The sequence below is a fragment of the Vidua macroura genome, chromosome Z, assembly GCF_024509145.1.
Source record: "Vidua macroura isolate BioBank_ID:100142 chromosome Z, ASM2450914v1, whole genome shotgun sequence".
Lineage (NCBI taxonomy): Eukaryota > Metazoa > Chordata > Aves > Passeriformes > Viduidae > Vidua > Vidua macroura.
In genome coordinates, this window is record NC_071611.1 from 70,299,496 (window position 1) to 70,316,906 (window position 17,411).

At 38.1% G+C, this 17,411-nt stretch overlaps 1 protein-coding gene across 5 annotated transcripts in view; it reads left to right on the forward strand.

Annotated features, from left to right (window-relative positions):
* FER (FER tyrosine kinase) overlaps nt 1-17,411 on the forward strand; it is a 163,509-nt gene that overhangs the window by 18,139 nt on the left and 127,959 nt on the right. For all 5 annotated transcript variants that reach the window (XM_054002674.1, XM_054002671.1, XM_054002675.1 and 2 more), the window contains exons 2-4: nt 3,337-3,595; nt 7,296-7,469; nt 10,837-10,936. In XM_054002674.1, the coding sequence (XP_053858649.1) occupies nt 3,389-3,595; nt 7,296-7,469; nt 10,837-10,936 (481 nt within the window). In that variant the 5' untranslated portion in view covers nt 3,337-3,388. The remainder of the gene's footprint in view (nt 1-3,336; nt 3,596-7,295; nt 7,470-10,836; nt 10,937-17,411) is intronic.

Here is a 17,411-nt window from a genome sequence, read left to right on the forward strand (position 1 = left end):
AACCCCAGCTTGCCAGTCGTGAGGCACTTTAATCACCACCAGCACTTTCAAATAGAGGAGAGACCTCCAGTTCTAATAAGAGATCCGGAGTCTCAGGAGGTTCAGGGCCCCTTCAAGTTGGTCACTTCGGGGCATGAATACATGTGCGTGTCCATGCTCTCCAGAGTAAAGTGGGTGCCCAGAAAGTGGGTCAAGCCCTACACCCCTGCGGGAAAGGAACCCGAGCCGGAAACTGCCATCTCAACAAAAGGACCCAACCAACAGCATGGTGGCTTCCAACAGGAGGCGCCGCAAAGGAAGAGGAAAACCCTAACCCCTTGCCCCAGCACTTGGCACTTTCAGTTACATTTTGCTTGCTTTCTTTTCAAGAGACTTTATTGTTTCTTTTAGGACATCCACCTGACAGACATGAAGACCATACTCCTGCTGCTGACAGCCCTCACCTTCCTATCCGTGGATGCATGGATCATGTCTCAGCCACGAAAGAATGTGTGGGTAACCCTGGCCCATGCCCTCAATCAAGACCATCTGTGCCTCTCCACCAACGCAGCAGAAGATCCCATGTTAACCTGCCTGGTGGGAATTCCGTTTAAATTGGAAGAGTATCCAGTTTCCCTAAGAACCATTCAAAATGACATCAACAAGGAACATCCCCCTAATACACGGGTCAACTGGGGCCTTAGTAACAGCGCTCTAACCAAATCGTTAACCCCCTTGTGTTTTGGCAGCAGTGGGTTTACAGATTGCCCTGTTTAGATCAAGAACCCCAAGAATTCGAGTTGCTGGGTTCTGCCAAAGCCATCTTTTGTGTCCAATTCGATTTTCAACCTAGCCACAGAGGCTCCTATGAAGATGTGAAACAACACAAAATTCAATTTACCACCAACAGATAGTGTCAACACCTCTCAAAAATAAAGGCCCCCTCCACAGATGACTCTTACCCCCAGAAACTAGATAAAGGCATGTTTTTCGTTTGTGGTGACCGCACCTATCCCGGAATCCCCTTTCGCCTTCTCGGAGGTCTGTGCACCCTGGGGCGTCATTCCCTCACTTCCCCCAACATGACCCAAATTGCAATCCGGCAAGCAAAAAGTGAGGCAAAGGTTGCTAAATGGGGTGCAAGTCAATTTGATGAACTCTGTGACACTGAAATTTAGCATTGGGCCAAATCAAAAAGGGTTGTCGTCTCCGTATTCCTACCCTGGGTGGTGGCAGCCAAAGCATTGAGTGAATTGGGCAGTCTGGAATGTTGGGTAATGAAGCAGGTGAATTTAACATCAACGGCCTTAAGCAACCTCCTCGAAGACGAGGGAATAACCAGGAAAGCTACCCTGCAAAATCGGGCAGCTATTGATTTTCTGCTGCTGGCACAAGGGCATGGGTGTCAGGAGTTGGAAGGGCACTGTTGCTTCAGTCTATCCAGCAAGAGTCAAAGTATCCATGCATCCATCAGGGAAATGAAAGACTTAATAAGAAGTGTAAAACAAGAAAATGAAGACTGGTTTAAAGATCTGTTCAAAAACTGGGGCCTGTCAGGCTGGATGCTTTCAGTTGTCAAAGACATCGGGTATTTTATTGTCATCATATTTTTGGTTTCCTTGGTTTTTGGAATTTTAAAAAGACTAATTTCCAATGCCACCACCAACTCTTCGTCCTCAAGGATCGTGATAGCAGCCACCACCGCTGACTAGGAATGTGGGAAGAAGGTGCTACCAATGGGACTGTCAACGGGACTGAAGTTTGAAATCTAGAATTGTACCTCTCCCCAGTTGCTTTTTCAAATTTATTAAACAAAAAAGGGGGAGATGTGGTGGTTTGTTTTACAGTTGTTTTCTGTTAATGAGTTTGTAATGGTTTGTCCCGTGTACCCCATTCTGTTCCCCTGATGGTTTAGCCCTAAGTTGTTTACCTCAACCTTTTCCCGCCAAGTGCCTGTCAGTCCCTATGTCAGTCTCCCCAGTCCCTCCTTTGTACCTCCCTTGTCTCCTTATATGTCCAGGTCAAGCCCTAGTTCACTGTCCCCTACCCCTGCCTGTCAAGTAGAACACACCCTGGTTGTTCTGGAAAGTTCCCTGTCTGTTACCCTTGCACAGTTTCTCATTGGACTGTTAGGCCTGCTTCCTCCCCTGTGCTGCTTTCATTGGATCGCCCCAGCTGTGTTCTCCTCCCCTAATGTCCCCTCATTGGATGTAAGTGGTTTCCACCCCTTACCCCCTTCCCTCTTTAAAATGTGACGCCCCCCTCATTTCTGCGCTTACTTATTCCTGAACCCACCTTGGGAATAAAGTACCTTGAAATTCATACAAGTGGCCCTTTCCTATTTCTTCGCCTCAGTTCTTCGTTCCTGCTTTGGAGCTGTGCTACCCGCACCCCAGCCAGCCACAGGGAGCAGCAACTCCCTGTGAGCACTGCCACCCTAGAGGTCTCAGGAGAGATCTGGGGGCAGCCCCTCCTGTTGCGCCCTCCGGCCATAGGGAGTGTGCTAGCCGGGAGACCTCCATACTGTGGCCGCAACCAGGCAGCAACAGTTTCGGCTCTTCCAGAATGTTGATGTGTGTTTATTAGCATCAGATGCAGGCATTTTAAAGCTAACTCTAGCAATGTGTCTTTGACCTTTAGTTCTGTTATAGGATTTCGTAAAGCAGCATTTCTTACCTGTTTATCAATCTTAATTTTATGGCAATTTGGTACAATAAGACTGGACTGTCTAGGGTAAAATGATGTGAACTAAAGAACTCTGACCCAGGGGACCAGTGTATGGTTGGATGGGAAACCTACTTTGGGATATTTTCTGGTTTTTTGGGAGGTTGAATCTGCAGGTTTAATGGCCTTTTAACACAGGGTTTAGGAACAAACTAGCTTCTAAATAGTTATAAATTTCCCACAGATGCAGTGCCTGGGAGCTTGTGTTTTATGTGGATTTTTCTGTGCTCTTAGGACAGTAAATATGACAAAAGTTTCAGGTCACCAGCAGTAGAAAAGTGCAGCTGGCAGCTTGTCTGGAGATATTGTTAGCTGTACTTATTTGGTTAAATATGTAGATTGGTCTTAAGTGTTTGTCTTAGATGCTGTTATGTTTTTTTTCATACTTTAAGTTAGGGAGGGATGTTTTTGCAGAAATGGAAACTGGAATTCTAAGGCTGAAATCTTTTCCAGTCAGAGTTTGTTGTTGAAAACAGTGCTCCGAGCCTACTTTCAGTTTATATTGAGGATGTTAATGTATGTGGTTAATCTTATGATGAGGTAATTTCAGGGTTTAGGCATCTCCAGTTGCTCTTTGTCTCACCAGAAGTTTTTGTTTTGATAAATGTCTCATCAGTGTTGTTCTCCTTTCAGATGTGGTGAAGAGCCGGTATTTCCCCCTGTCTGGTATATAGTGCCTTAAAAAATGGGGTTTGGAGGTGACCTGAAGTATTCTCATGATGCTTTATTAAAACTGCAAGACTGGGAACTACGGCTACTGGAAACAGTGAAGAAATTTATGGTAATGAGAGTAAAAAGTGATAAAGAATATGCATCCACTTTACAGAATCTTTGTAACCAAGTAGATAAAGAGAGCGCTTGTCAGTTGGATTATATCAGCAATGTGTCCAAGGTAAGTCTGAAGTTTGAATTTGGAATATCCTTGGATTCTGGGGTTTTTTTGGTTTTTTTTGATTTTTTGGTTTGAGTTGGATTCATATCCATTCAGTTTCTTGAGAGTTAATGTTGCCAAAGCATTTAAAATTAATTATTTTAGTTTCTCAGTGAAATATGTAGAAATTGAGCTCTAGTCTTGCTTAGAAAAAAATTAACTGAATGAGAATCAATCCCAATTTTTGAAACTCAGTATTTTACATAAATGGGTTGAACCTGTTTCTTTGTTTAGTGCTTTGAAAATCAAGTATGCTGTAGTAAGCTTTTCTTTTAAGATAGGAGCTATTGTTTATGTTATATAGAATTTGTGACAGAAATAGAAAAATGCCAGGAAACCAAGGCAAAGCCTAGCATTCCAGCTGTTACTCACAGTGCAGCATGTGTTGTTGTAAGAACAAAACATTAATTCAGGATGTTTCTCGTAATTATGAGGTTATTTTGTATTCTGTTTAAAATAACTGTGTTGAGTTTTTAAAGAGGTAAGGCTGTCTGTTCTCCAAATTAATGGTTTTTAGACTTAGAGCAAGTCCAAGTAAATGTAATAATGAAGCATACTTCCCTCATCACCTGTTTGAAAATTCTTCTCTGGACCTGGATTCTCTACTGACAAGAGAATACTATTCTGTTTTGATGGCTTATTCAGTTCTTGGCCCTTGTTCTGTAGCAGTGGTTACACAGTGCATTCAGTCTGGCATGAATCCTTATTTTCTTTCTGCAGAAAAACACTCTTTCTGGGTCAGGTTAAATTTCAGACAAAGCAGTTTTTATGTCGTGGGCTTATGAGGTGGCTGCTTGGACAGTGGCTGTGGTGTAGCATTAGGAAGAGGACTGCTCCTTGTGCAGCAGGATGGATGTATACAGGGTGTCTGTGTGACTTGAGGGCTGTGCTACTGTAGCTGGGCTGCTTCAGCGCTGTGCAGTGTTTATAAATAACACGTTCTGTTGTTGCTTCCCTCCCTCACAATAATTCTTGCCTTGCAAATTGAAATACTGCCTTTTTTTTTCATTGGCACAGAGTATTTAGTGTTGTAAGGTTTAAACAACCATTAACTTTCACATAGGTATCTCCATGAGCACTTCTTGTGAGCAGATAAACTGAAAAAATCCGGAGATCTGACTGAAGCCATATTCTTTTTGGCTTGAAAAGAGGCGTGCATGTCACATTTTGAAATCTTGTTCTGAACAGAGATGCTCAAGTTGTCCTTCAGCATGATTTTCATTCCCTTTTTTTTATCTCTTAAGGAGGTGTAATTTTTCATTAAGTTGCATCTCTGATTTCTACGTTTTCTCTGATTTCTAAGTTTTAACACTAAAAACATTCATATGAACTGTCAGATCTTTTATATGGGCTTGCCTTATGATTTCACTGACACCTTGGATTTTGCAGTTGTGTAGTGGCACATTACGTTACTGGTTTTGGCAGTTAAAAAGCCTGAAATATTGATTATTTACTAATGTCATTCTAATTTATTTTAATAGTCTGTGATACTTTTTTCTCTTTTCCTGACATTTTACAGACCCAAAGAATGATGCAAATATTATGGGACATGAGTCTTAATTTCTTACATCTTCTAAGATATAAAATACCTGTTTTTGTTATCGTGGTGTTATTTGGCATTTTGTGGCATTAAAACCCATTAGCCAGCTGTTTAATGGGTTTTGTTTGGTTGGTTTTGTTGTTATGGTTGTTTGTTTTGTTTTGATTTGGTCTCTAAGCATATAGTAAGAGTGAGCACTTAGAGAGAAAAGGTGTTTGGGAAATTCTGTCTTCTGGTTTTTTTCATGTGGAGACAACAAACTTGCTGGAAGGCATGGGAGCAGCAACTGGTAATGCTAGAAAAGAGGTGTTTTTAAGAGCTTTCAGACTGCACTTCTGAGTGTGCATATGTCTGAAAAATAGTATTAAACCAAACAATAATGCATTTGCATTTGGACTGTGGTAATTTTTTGTGGAAGGAAATGCTCTACCTTTTCTGCTGTCCCCACCCAGCTTTTTTGTCCCATATAAATCTCTGTTATTTAAGCATTTTCACTTCACCTTCTTCTAATTTAAAATAATAATACATAATCATACCGAGCACAGAAATCCTGCTTTGCTGCTATTTCCCTATGGAAACATCACTTTCCCCTTTTCCTGATGGAAAGAGTGATGTAAATAACAGGGGAATATGCAATTTTTTTTTTTTTAATAGAAAGGGAAGTAATTGCTATGTTTCTGGCTTATTTAAGCTCATTTGGTGACTTGTAAACTAAGCATTTTCTTAGAATACCTGTACTGTTGAAAAATGCTTTTGGTGTGATTTTTCAGGATTAAACAGTGGTTGTCTCATCAGTTAGAAATTAGCCTTACAGAAAATGGATGATTCTGTCTACATTTTCACCTCTGAGAGCACTTCTGTGAACTCTTCTGTAACCACAAAGGCCCACTCTTCTCACATAGGTGTTCAGTACTGTTTTATCCTACGCAGCTTTGCAGTATGGCTTCTGAAATGTTCTCCAGCCATAGCAGGAAAGCTTCAGGCCTTGACATTTTATAACATCACACTTTAAGCAGTCCAGATATCTCTGTGCCAATCTGTGGGATAGTTACAAGCTGGAAGGAATGTTTAAGATAGTTCAGTATATAGGGGAGTCAATTGTCTTTTGTTTTGTTCTCTATAATCCAGTTTCTGTTGCAGCATTGTCATGTAGAGATGGAAATATTAGGTGTAAATGTTTGTATACAGGATATAAAGAAACTCCAAAACTAAGAAACAAATTAATTTTCTAAAGTTTTTATTTCAGATTGATTCTGTTTTAGTAAGAACCAATATAAATGCCAATAGAACTCATATACTAGCTGCCTTCAAAACCTTGTAATTCAGTGTGGCATGTAGCCACTCTGAAGTCTTAGCACAGCATTCATTGTCAGGGAGTTATCTTTAAGGAATCAAATGTGTGACAGTAATATTGAAGGTAACCAAGGCTTTTATTTGAACTGAAGTTTAATTTGTAACACTTTTGTGTCTCTGATATCTGTAGAAGTGTATCTGTATTCAAAGCCACACACAGCACATTAAGCTGTCCTGAAAACTGACAGAATGTCCAAGGAAGCTATTAAAGCAAGGGTACATAAGGATGCTGGGTTACAGTAACAGATGGGTGTTGTGTCTGTTTGTGCTTTGGTGCTGGTGGCCTGACTGATGCTGCTGTGTGAAGCAGCTGATGCACTGGTGTCCTCTTAAACCACCACCTCTCAAATGCATATTGCTGTCAGGTATTCAGACAAAGGTGTGGAAGTCAGCTTGGGCAGAGCAACTGCAGGGGGGAAACTGGAGGACAAAGTATGTAGGAACATGGTTGTTGGGGTGTTGAGGGTATATTTAAAAAAAATAAGGCTGTAGTCCTTTTATGGGTGTTCAGAAATACTAGGACAGTGCTGAAGGGTGAATATTCAATAGCTGTATTTTTGTCTCTGGTGCTTTCTTATTATTTTATGAGTGAGATTGAGGCATGACTTTGCAGTTGCAGGAGGATCTGAAATGCATTTGGGCAAGCTTAAAATTAGTTCTTGTACTGAATTTTTTTAAACAATGATGCATCTTTTCCCACAGTTCTTATTAATTGTTTCGTTGTGAGCTGAAATAAATAAGTGCTTTTCTGTTCTGACTTTTTTATAGTCTTGGTTGCTCGTGGTACAACAAACAGAACAACTGAGCAAAATAATGAAGACACATGCAGAGGATCTTAATTCTGGGCCCTTGCATAGGCTTACAATGATGATCAAAGATAAGCAGCAAGTTAAGAAGAGTTTCGTAGGTGTTCATCAACAAATTGAAGCAGAGATGTATAAGGTATTTTATCAATCTGTGCTTGATAAATTGATAATAATTCTCTGTGTTTAAAAATACTGAGTGGAATTTTTTGGGTTTTGTTCATGCTGTGATAAGAGCTTAGTGGGTGATATGTAGAATGCTTAATTTAAATTTTAATAATTTTCTACAGATTTTCTTTTATGCTAGCTAATAAGACAAAGATGGAAAAGTTTCTTCCATATGAATTTCAATGGACAAATAGCACTGGAAATGCTTTTCTAGTAGAGGATAATTAATTCTTGTGTGACACTTCTCTATTCCATCTCTTTTCCTGTTCTAATTCCACTCTAGGCATTCATGGAAATACGGCACTGTAAACTGTTGTTAATGAGTGCTCTTGGCAGTCCAGACTCTTTTGGGTGGGGAGAGGGTGTTCTAGTCCCTATTCTAAAATATAAAGTAAGTGTAAACCAAACATTGAGACTGCAGGTGTGAAACTCTTGAGAGTGTTTTCCATGACATATCTGTTATCCTGCTTGTGTTCAAAGTGCTGTATCTTGTCAGTAAAGCTGACAGAAATCACAGTTTCAAATACTCTGGGGGAAATTAAGTTACAGATGTCAAAAATCAGAGTGATAGTCTGAAAGGTCTACTGAGAGAAGGAAAAGCACTGTTTCTTCTTTATTCCAGCAGAGAATTTGGGATTTGAAGTAGTGTAATTAAAATCTAACATCTGAGTAAAGCTAGTAACACTGTTATGGATTGATGAGTAAAAGATTCTTGGGCCAGTTATGAGAAGAGCCTGGAGCTATTCTGTATTTAAACTAAGACTATTTTAAGTTAAATGTGTTGGTGCTAATAAGATTGCTTCCATAATATGATAGAATCTTGGCATCTTCCCCAGGTAGGGACTATGGGGATGTCTTTTTTTGATGCATGGTCAGTAGGCTGTCATTATCTGATAAAACTTCAAGCTAAATAATCACTCACTGCTACTTACGAATTGGTGTATCTCAAAAATGTCAGAATGGAAGAAGAGGAAAAACTGGTAGCATGTGTTAGAAATAATAGAAGTTACAAAGAATTGCAGAAAGATAAAAAGAAAAAGATAAGAAAGGCTGAATGGAGTAAGCTCAGGTATACTTTGAAAAGAGACTATGCAATGTTTTGTTTTCTGTTAATAGGCCAAACTCTAAAAGAACCTCTAATAAAAATGTCTTTTAAAATAAGACTTTTCCAAAATACCATAATGCATACTAAGTACTTGCCAAATGATTATTACAAATCATTTTGGCTTTAGTTTATTATGCGCTGCGTAGCCATGAAAGTATTTTGCATCCTGCTGATTAAGCTTGCATTGTTGTTTGGTTAGAGGTTTTTTGGGTTTGTTTTCCTTTTTTCCCCTTCCTGAATTTGCAAAGAAGTGTCTGAATAGTGTTCTCCTATTGTTAGCTGACATTGTTCAAGGTTTTGTGTACCTGGAGCACTTTAAGAATGATTCCCTGAAATTCAAAAGACTTCTCATGTTCCGTGGTATTATTTCTGCTTTTGTTATGCACAGAGGTAAAATGCCAGTTATATCTCAGGACAGTATGCAAAGGTTGTGAACATCAGTGTCTGTGCAGCTCCTATTTTTAGGATAACATGGCATAAAAATGTGTTTAGGTGAAATGCATGTATGTAATCCTTTCTTATTCTAGACACCTCTACAATAAAGAATCTTACAGGGGAGATTCTTAAGGATAGTGAAATAACATGGCTTTTGCACAAATGTAATAGGACTTGTATATTGTCTATTTATTCCGGTTTCCATTAAGAGGTTTAATAATTTTCTTTCTTAATGAAATTTGAGGGGAAAAAAGTCGAGTACTGTGCTAATTAGGTGGGTAAGACCTTTTGAAATAAAAATGGAGTTTAAAGTTATCCTTGACCATCTTAATTCCTTAAGTGTTCTTTGGGAGCAGACATGCTGTTGGTGTTGGTTTTGTCTGTTGGAAAAACACAATCTAAGAATCATAATGTAGTTATTATAAAGGTTTCCTAATGCTAGTGCCCTGATTTATTTTTTGGTTTTCTATAAGAGAAGCTGTTCTTGTTATTTAGGTCTTAATTGTGATGACTACTTCCTAATTGCATCTTTTTCTCCATTTGTGATGTTGTCTTTAAATACAAATTTGTCATAAAGTTATTTCTCCTATCTTGCCTCTATTGGTGTATAATAACAGCAGATGTGTATAATTTACAGAGTGTAGATATATGAGATGAGTATATGTGATTGATGTGGAGAAAAGGTTCTGCCTTCAAATTAAATATTGCACAGTTGGCCCAAAAACAGAAACTGTAGACATCACTTTGTTGGATCTTTAAGGAATTTCATTAAGTTTTCACATGTTGGTGAAAGTAGTGTTATCTGGGCCTTGCCTCATGAAAAAAAGGGAAAATCGTGAACTGCAGATTTCTTCCTGCCAGCTGCAAGAGGAACAATTTTTCAGTACAATGAACTTCTTTTTCTGCATGTTCACTTAGAGGAGCACTTCCATTAAAAGTAGTCAATAATTTATCTTACATGATTTTCCTATCATGTCGGTTATTCTGTTGGATCTTTTTTCTTTTTTTTTTGGGTCAGAATTTTTTGTTTTTCTTTACAATATATGTAGGTTTTTTTGGTATTGTGATGGCTGGTTTGTTACTGAATTTTGTTTGCAAGTTCATGATTTGGGATTATTTCTGAACAGTGCACTAGTTTTGTCACACACTGAATGAATGATGGGGGTAGAAGAGAAAAATTTATTTTAATTTTGTGACCAAAAATGTTATGTTCAGTGCTCAGTTTCATGGTAGAGGTTTCCTATTTGGTTGGTTGCTTCTGTAGTTGGGTTTTTATTTGGGTTTTTTTGGTTATTGGTTTGGTATTCCTTTTTAAGGGTTTCAGTTTTACAATTGATAAGATTATTTCATGTCAAGTTGCTGTTCCTTAGTCATTTGTATGAAGTGTAATGTCTAAAAATACTGGGTTTTTTTGGGTGCAAAATAAATTCCTTCCTATGCATAGGACATTTTAAGCCAGTATGATTTGTTAAGCAAATTTTTTTTTGGCCTTGTAATTGGAATGGAATATTGTTGATTATTAGCTGGATTTTCTAACTATATTTTTAATTATATTGATGTGAATGGGGATTTGTGTCTTAGGTTTCTTACTTAATTCCATGCATTTATTGATTTTGATTTTGCACCATGTAATTTGCACCATATAATATCCTGTTAAGATTTTCTCAAACCAGTGGAAAGTGTAGCATCCTTATCTTTGATAATAAATTCTGTTAATTCTGTTTTACTAATGCTATGTTTTTTTAATGTGTCAAGAATAAGTATTTTTAATGCTTTTTATATTCCTCTTTTCTTAAAGGTCACAAAGACAGAACTAGAGAAACTTAAATCTAGCTACAGACAACTAATAAAAGAAGTAAATTCTGCCAAAGAAAAGTATAAAGAAGCTGTGGCTAAAGGTATGATTGACTTCATTTTGTATATTTATTAGTATCTTTTTCAAACCTGCTAAAACACTTACAATGAAACAAGGTAATTTTAATTTTTTTTTTATTTTGAGCTATATGATTACAATATAAAAGCTAATTTAGTGTCTTAAGTAATTGTCATCATGTATGCTTGGTATAATCTCTTAAAAATTCATTAAATATAAATGGTGATTCTTTCTTTTAAGTTCTTGTGTTATTTCTTCAGTGGATGTTTCTGAAATCTAAAATTGTTCAAATGTACTCTGGTCTCCCCTGTGTTGTAGCTGCAACCTACTTGCCTGTGAATTATTATTTTTGCTACAGTGGCATCAGTATCAGTTTTTGTCAGTGTAACACGTCAGACCTTTGTCAACCTAATCCGAAAGAGCAAAATAAGTCATTTGCACACCGAGATTTTTTTTTAGGGAGTGATGTGTTCAATCCGCATGGATTTTGATTCCTGTTGAATTGTTCTTGAATAATGAGATAAGAGAGCCATTGTTCTATTATGTATTGCAATATTGTGGTAATAGTTGTTCTTATGTATTCTCCTTAGATTTTCTTTTCTTCCTTTAGTGAAAATTGACTGGCAGTGTGTATTGAATGGCAGTATGTAAGTGTAATTCCAAGATCCATCTTAAGGTTTTGTATGAGTGTCTAAATGACAGTTAATGTTCTTGGTTCTGTTGTAGTATAATTATAGTAGCTCTCGGTGAGGAGAGATTGTTTCTTTCCAGATTTGTCTTAAATTTGGACAAAACAGCAGGGGATAAGATGTTGCACTTAGCACTGTTGAATTTCTACTGCTCTTTTACTGAAGTTCAAAAACACTTAAAAATAAAAATGCATACTTTGATGTTAATTTGATCCAGTTCCATATTTTCTGTATATAACTTAATTTAATTTAACTTAGTTTATTCTTAAGTAACTATTTAACATCAGAATATGTAGTATATATCATGGAAAATATAATACGATGTTCGTATCTTAGTATGTTATTTTTAGCCTGTTTTATCCTCTCTTCCTGTTAATAATCCGGTCATTCTCTATTCTTGAAACACCAAACTTTCCCACTGGAATAAAGGAGTGTTTTGTCTGTCAGCAGCTGTGATGTTTTGATGTGGTTTTATTTAACTGAATTAATATTTTTTCAGATAGACAGCAAATATAAATTGTTTTTAAGACAATTATCTCCTGTGGTTTTCTTTGACCATCTCTTTCAAACTTTTATCTAATGTTAGTCTTATTATAATTGATACTTAATTTCGATTCTGCTAAAATCTTGCTTTGATAAACACTGATGCCCATGAAAATGCTTTTCTCCCAAAAGTTGCAAAATTGCTTCTCTCCTGCTGCATCCCAGGCCCTGTTCCTGTTTACAAATACTTGTGCATTTGATGAGCTACTACAATTGTTTATCAGCTGCAGGGCAGCTGAGCCACTTGAATTTTTCTAATTTGTTGTATTTCTGAGCTTTTAAGTTCTCAAACTGGTTTGCTGGTGAAGTGAAAAGTTAGGGAAGTCTTAAAATTACAATGCTTCGTTATTCCAGGGTATTCTTTATTCAGTAAGCTAAGCTTATTCAGATTATGTGCTATTAAGATACATTACTTTTGTTAATGTACAAACTATTTCAGTTTTTCAGGATTTCAAGAATTACTGAAAACAAGAGAAGAAACAATGCTTACCAGAACAGTGGGAGGGCATAACCAAGTATGGAAAATAAGCTGAAAGCCATTTTGTTAAACAAAAAAAATCAAAATCTTTTGACACCAGCTCTTGCAAGTAATGTGTTAAAATAGCCCTTCCAGGTTCATTTATGTTAAATGTTGTTTTAAACAGAGTCTGTCCCTCTGTAAGGACTGTCCAAGTCTGTAAGGCAGTGACTGGCCTTGCCTCTCTGGAGCCAAACGGGAAAACTGCCTCTTAGGACATAGAATTTTAGCTTTGCCCTGGGGGTTGCGTGTAAATTCGTCTAGCACCTGTACAAGCTGGTCCCCAGGAAAAGAATGAAGATCACACAAAGTGGTCTGACAAGCGGCTCTGTTTTGCAAGAGTAGTGATTTTGAAATTTAGTAACTTTTTCTGCTTTGTTTTAGAATAGCAAAGCTGCTTTCTGGTGAGAGAGTAGGTTTATTAGAGCTGCTATTAGAGCTGCTAAAATTGATTTCTTCAGCTTGTGAAGAGAAGTGCTTCCCAGTTTTCTAGTTGAGTTATTAAAAGTGATATTAAGCTCTGGCCTAAACACACATGGTAGAGGATATTAACTGATAAGGGTAAAGGCTGGCAAAGTTTGTACAATGGAAAGTGATGTTATGGTTGTCTGGAATCAGGAAGTAGTCCCAGGTAAACTTGAATTTCTGTATGTGCTGCTTTGCAGCAGTGAAATGGGGAGTCACTTGGAATCAATGACACCCTAATGCAGGGTTACAGGTGTTTTCATTTTTTTGGTGAAAACACTAGGAGGACCATTGGAAAGATCAGTAGGTGTTAAGGACTGAATAATGATATTAGTTAGTTACAGGTTTTGTTAGTGTTTGTGCAATGGGTAAAGTATGTGGTGGGAATTTTTTGATAGTTTTTTAGTGGAGAAAAGGGAGCTGGTTTCTGAAGGAATGCAGGAGCTTCATTATGGAAGACTTTGTGCTATCCAGATCTGGAGGAAGATGAAAGTGAGATTGTGTCCCAGAAGCTGTTCTGGGGAACCCTCTGCAAGCACTGCTTCTGCTTGTGCACCAAGGGAAGCAGTGGGACAGTTGTGTTGCAGAGGGAGCACCACTGAGACTTGGCTGTCACTTCCACCTTGGGCTGGGTTGCACTGCCTTGTTATGGCCACCAGTGTCTGCCTGATGGCTTAATCAGAAACGACTGATTTATTTTGTTTGTTCTAGCCCTTGCCCAAGTCATGCATAGGTGCTCCTTTCTGGACCAGTGATTACCATAGGAATCACAAATGCAGTCTGGTTGGTTTTTCTTGTGCATGGAGGCTCCAGGTGTCAGGTAGTCTGGTTGATGTTAGTCATTTGCATGATAGGTTACTGCCCTTTTTTTCCCAGACATTCATTCTTATGTTTTTGAATGTATGGTAAGAGATAACAGGCAGAGAGAGGATGAAGTCAGCAAGCTGAACTAGTCCAGTGCCTATTTAATGAGGCATGCATGCTTCAGTTTTTGGGACTCTGTGGACAGATGGATGCAATAGTCTCTTCTGGATTAGAAAGCTTTGTTAAAAAAACTCCACCAAGTATGTGTAGTGGGAATGCAGAGCATGTTCCTTTGCAGAACTGGGGCATTGGAGTCATAGAACATGCAGGGTTCTTTGGAGCAAAAGATAAGACAAGAGCAAAAAAATGTTATTTTTTTATAATGAAATGGACAGCCCTGCGAAACATACTGGGTGTGTGATACTGACAAAAACCAGAGTAAACATTTAACAACAGCAGTCCAAAGTAACAGTCTCAGAGTGTATACAAGTCTGAATTTACAGGGCTGTGCTAATCAGTGATGCTGAGTAACAAGGTGATTAGAATGTGATGTTGCTGCTGTAGAAAAACACATCAAGCCAAAATTTGTGCCAGATGGAAAAAACATGGTTTCACTTAAGAAGTCATAAATCCTCTGAAATAATTTAATGAATAATGTATTAAGAATATAAAATGGGGACTGTAGGACAACTGTAAGTATCAAGTGTGATATTTCATTACATTTTGAATCTCATTTGGTTGGACCAGTAACTGCTTCCACTTAAGTTTGCTGTTTGCACAATTATTTTTGTTTCTGCAGGATTGTGCATCTCTAAGTATAGTTCAGTGTGTCTGTGGGGGTTTCAAATATTTTCATCCTTACATCTTTTTATTAAGCATTACTTACTTCTATATAAATAAGGAAATAATGGTAACATGAAACAACAATAATATACTCAGTTCATGACAGGTTTTTAAAAAGTTGAAATGCTTCAATAAAATTTAGCATCTGTTTTAGCTAATTTTGGCGTTAGATGTTGAAGTGTGAAAGAGTTGCTCATATATCAGTAAAAATTGCAAGTTGGAACAGAGCCAGTGTAGCTTTGGGAGGTTCATACTGAATTTTAATACAACATACTCATTGGAAAAAATTACAGTATTTGTGTAAATTCATTAATTACAGATGTTTATTGTAGTCTTATTCCTGGTTCATTACTGATTGAATGTAGAAAATATTTTGCAGTGCTCTTATGTGACACAGTGGATCTGAAATAAACAGTAAAGGAAAATACATGGATTCGAAGTATTTAATATCATAATTTCATTTTATGCTGCTACAGCAGCATAAAAAGTACTTCACCAGGTTCCTCTAGGCTTGTGTTCCCTGACAACATTGTGATTTAGAGGAGCTTGGAAATATTAAGTATACACCTACCACATTATACCACATTGCTTCTGCTGTAAGAATGTTTTCCCTCCAACTCAGGTGATTTAATACTTCAGAACTGATGTGACTTTATCAGTATGTATGTGGTACATACTGAAGCTTCACAGCAGCATAAGATCACATCTATGATAAATAAGGGAGCTGTTAAAAAAGCTTTCATTAAATCAAATTATTGTCCTACTATTCTCTGTAATAGCCAAGTGGTCAGAAAATACTTACTAGGTGACTGGTGCATTGTGAGATGCCTTTAAAATTGTTATTGTACAACTGGTGGCATATGTTGCCTGTAGTTGTTGCTGCAATGAGAGAAACTCCTAGTAAGTTTTTTTTTTAAGCTTAGTTTTGATTGAAACTCTCATATTGTTAAGACAAAACAAGTAACACTGGCTGAACTGGTCTGTCTTGCTCACAGAGGCCAGCATCCTGCATAGATTTAAAATTAATGCTCTACTGCAAGTGTTTCAACACATATATAATACCAGTGCTTTTCCTTGGAAGGGGTAGGGTTGTTTCTTCTGTGCAAAATAAAGCTTCTAGAGCAGGAAACCCAAGGGAGTGAAAAGAGATTTTAGTGACTTCTTATGGAGTGTGAGACTGGCTTGGACATACTGTTTCCTCTACACACAGACATGCAGGATGTGCTCTCCTCACAGACCAGCAGGCACAGGACAGAGAACTGGCTAGAGGTGCTTAATAGCTTGCCCTGACAGTATCTGACAGCAGTTCAAAAGATAGAACATTCATTTTTGCTGTTTTTATGCTATTTTACTTAAGATTAGGCTGGTAACTTTGGTGAACTAATTCTTAACTCAGAAGTTTAGATGTGGTATTCTGTAAATTCGAACTCTAATTATACACAAATAGTTTTGGGGTTTTTTTCCCCTTTATTAAACTATTCATTCTTTTCAATCAGTAATTTGTTAAATAATAACTGGGAGAAACCTATCTTCTTCTCAGAAACTGGTTGAGAGGGGAAAGGAATAAGTGATTTTATTTGTTGAAGAAACACATTAATGTAACAATCTTGCAAGACATAAAAAGGAAAGGACCTTTGAGATTGAAGATAAAGATGCTATCTTGTTTCTGTCTGTCTTTGTGATTTTGGTCTTGTAAAACCTGTGTTAATTGAGATGACTGTGTTTGAATCTCTTGATTGGCAAAGTGATGATAAGGCTGGTCACCCACTAAATTTCTGAGTGTGCTTCCAGAGCACACTAACAGTTAAAGCTGTCCTAGTTTAGTGGCAGCATAAAAATTGTCCCAGTTTAGTTTGCATAAAAATTACTTTGTAGATAGGAATACTTAAAAGTCTAAATTGGGGGTGGAGTGGCTGGAGAGCAGCCCTGCAGAAGGGGTCCTGGGATGCTGGTAAATGGCAGGCTCTGCATTGTCAGCAGGTGACAGGTGTCACCTGGGGTGCATCAAACACAGAACAACCAGAGAATCAACCAGAGGGGATTGTCTTCTGTATTTAGTGTTGGTGAGGCCTCACCTGGAGCGCTGAGAGTAGTTCTGGGCCTCACACTTCAGGAGGGATGTGAAGGCACTGGGGTGCACCCAGAGGAGGGCAGTGGAACTGGTGGAAGGGCTGTCCTGTGATGGGCTGCTGAGGAGTTGGGGTTTGTCCATTTTGGAGAAAAGAAGGCTGAGGAGTGACCTCACTGCTGTCTGCAGCTTCCTGGGGAGGGGAAGAGGAGAGGGGATCTCTTCTCCCTGGGATCCAGTGACAGGACACATGGGAAGGGCTCACAGCTGTGCAGGGGATGTTCAGACTTGATGTTAGGAAACACTTATTCATTGAGAGAGTGTTTGAACATTGGAACAGGCTTCCCACAGAGGTGGGTAATGCCCTAAGCCTGTCAGTGTTTAGCAGGCATTTGGGCAATGTCCTCCAAAACATGCTTTAGTTTTTTGCTAGCCCTGAGTTGATAAGGCAACTTAATTTCATGATTCTTTTAGGTCCCTTCCAACTGGAATATTCTTCACTCCAAGGGAAGTGAAGCTGGGCTCATTATGGGTGTCCAAATGATTCAAAAGTCATGTCACTGGTGGTTTT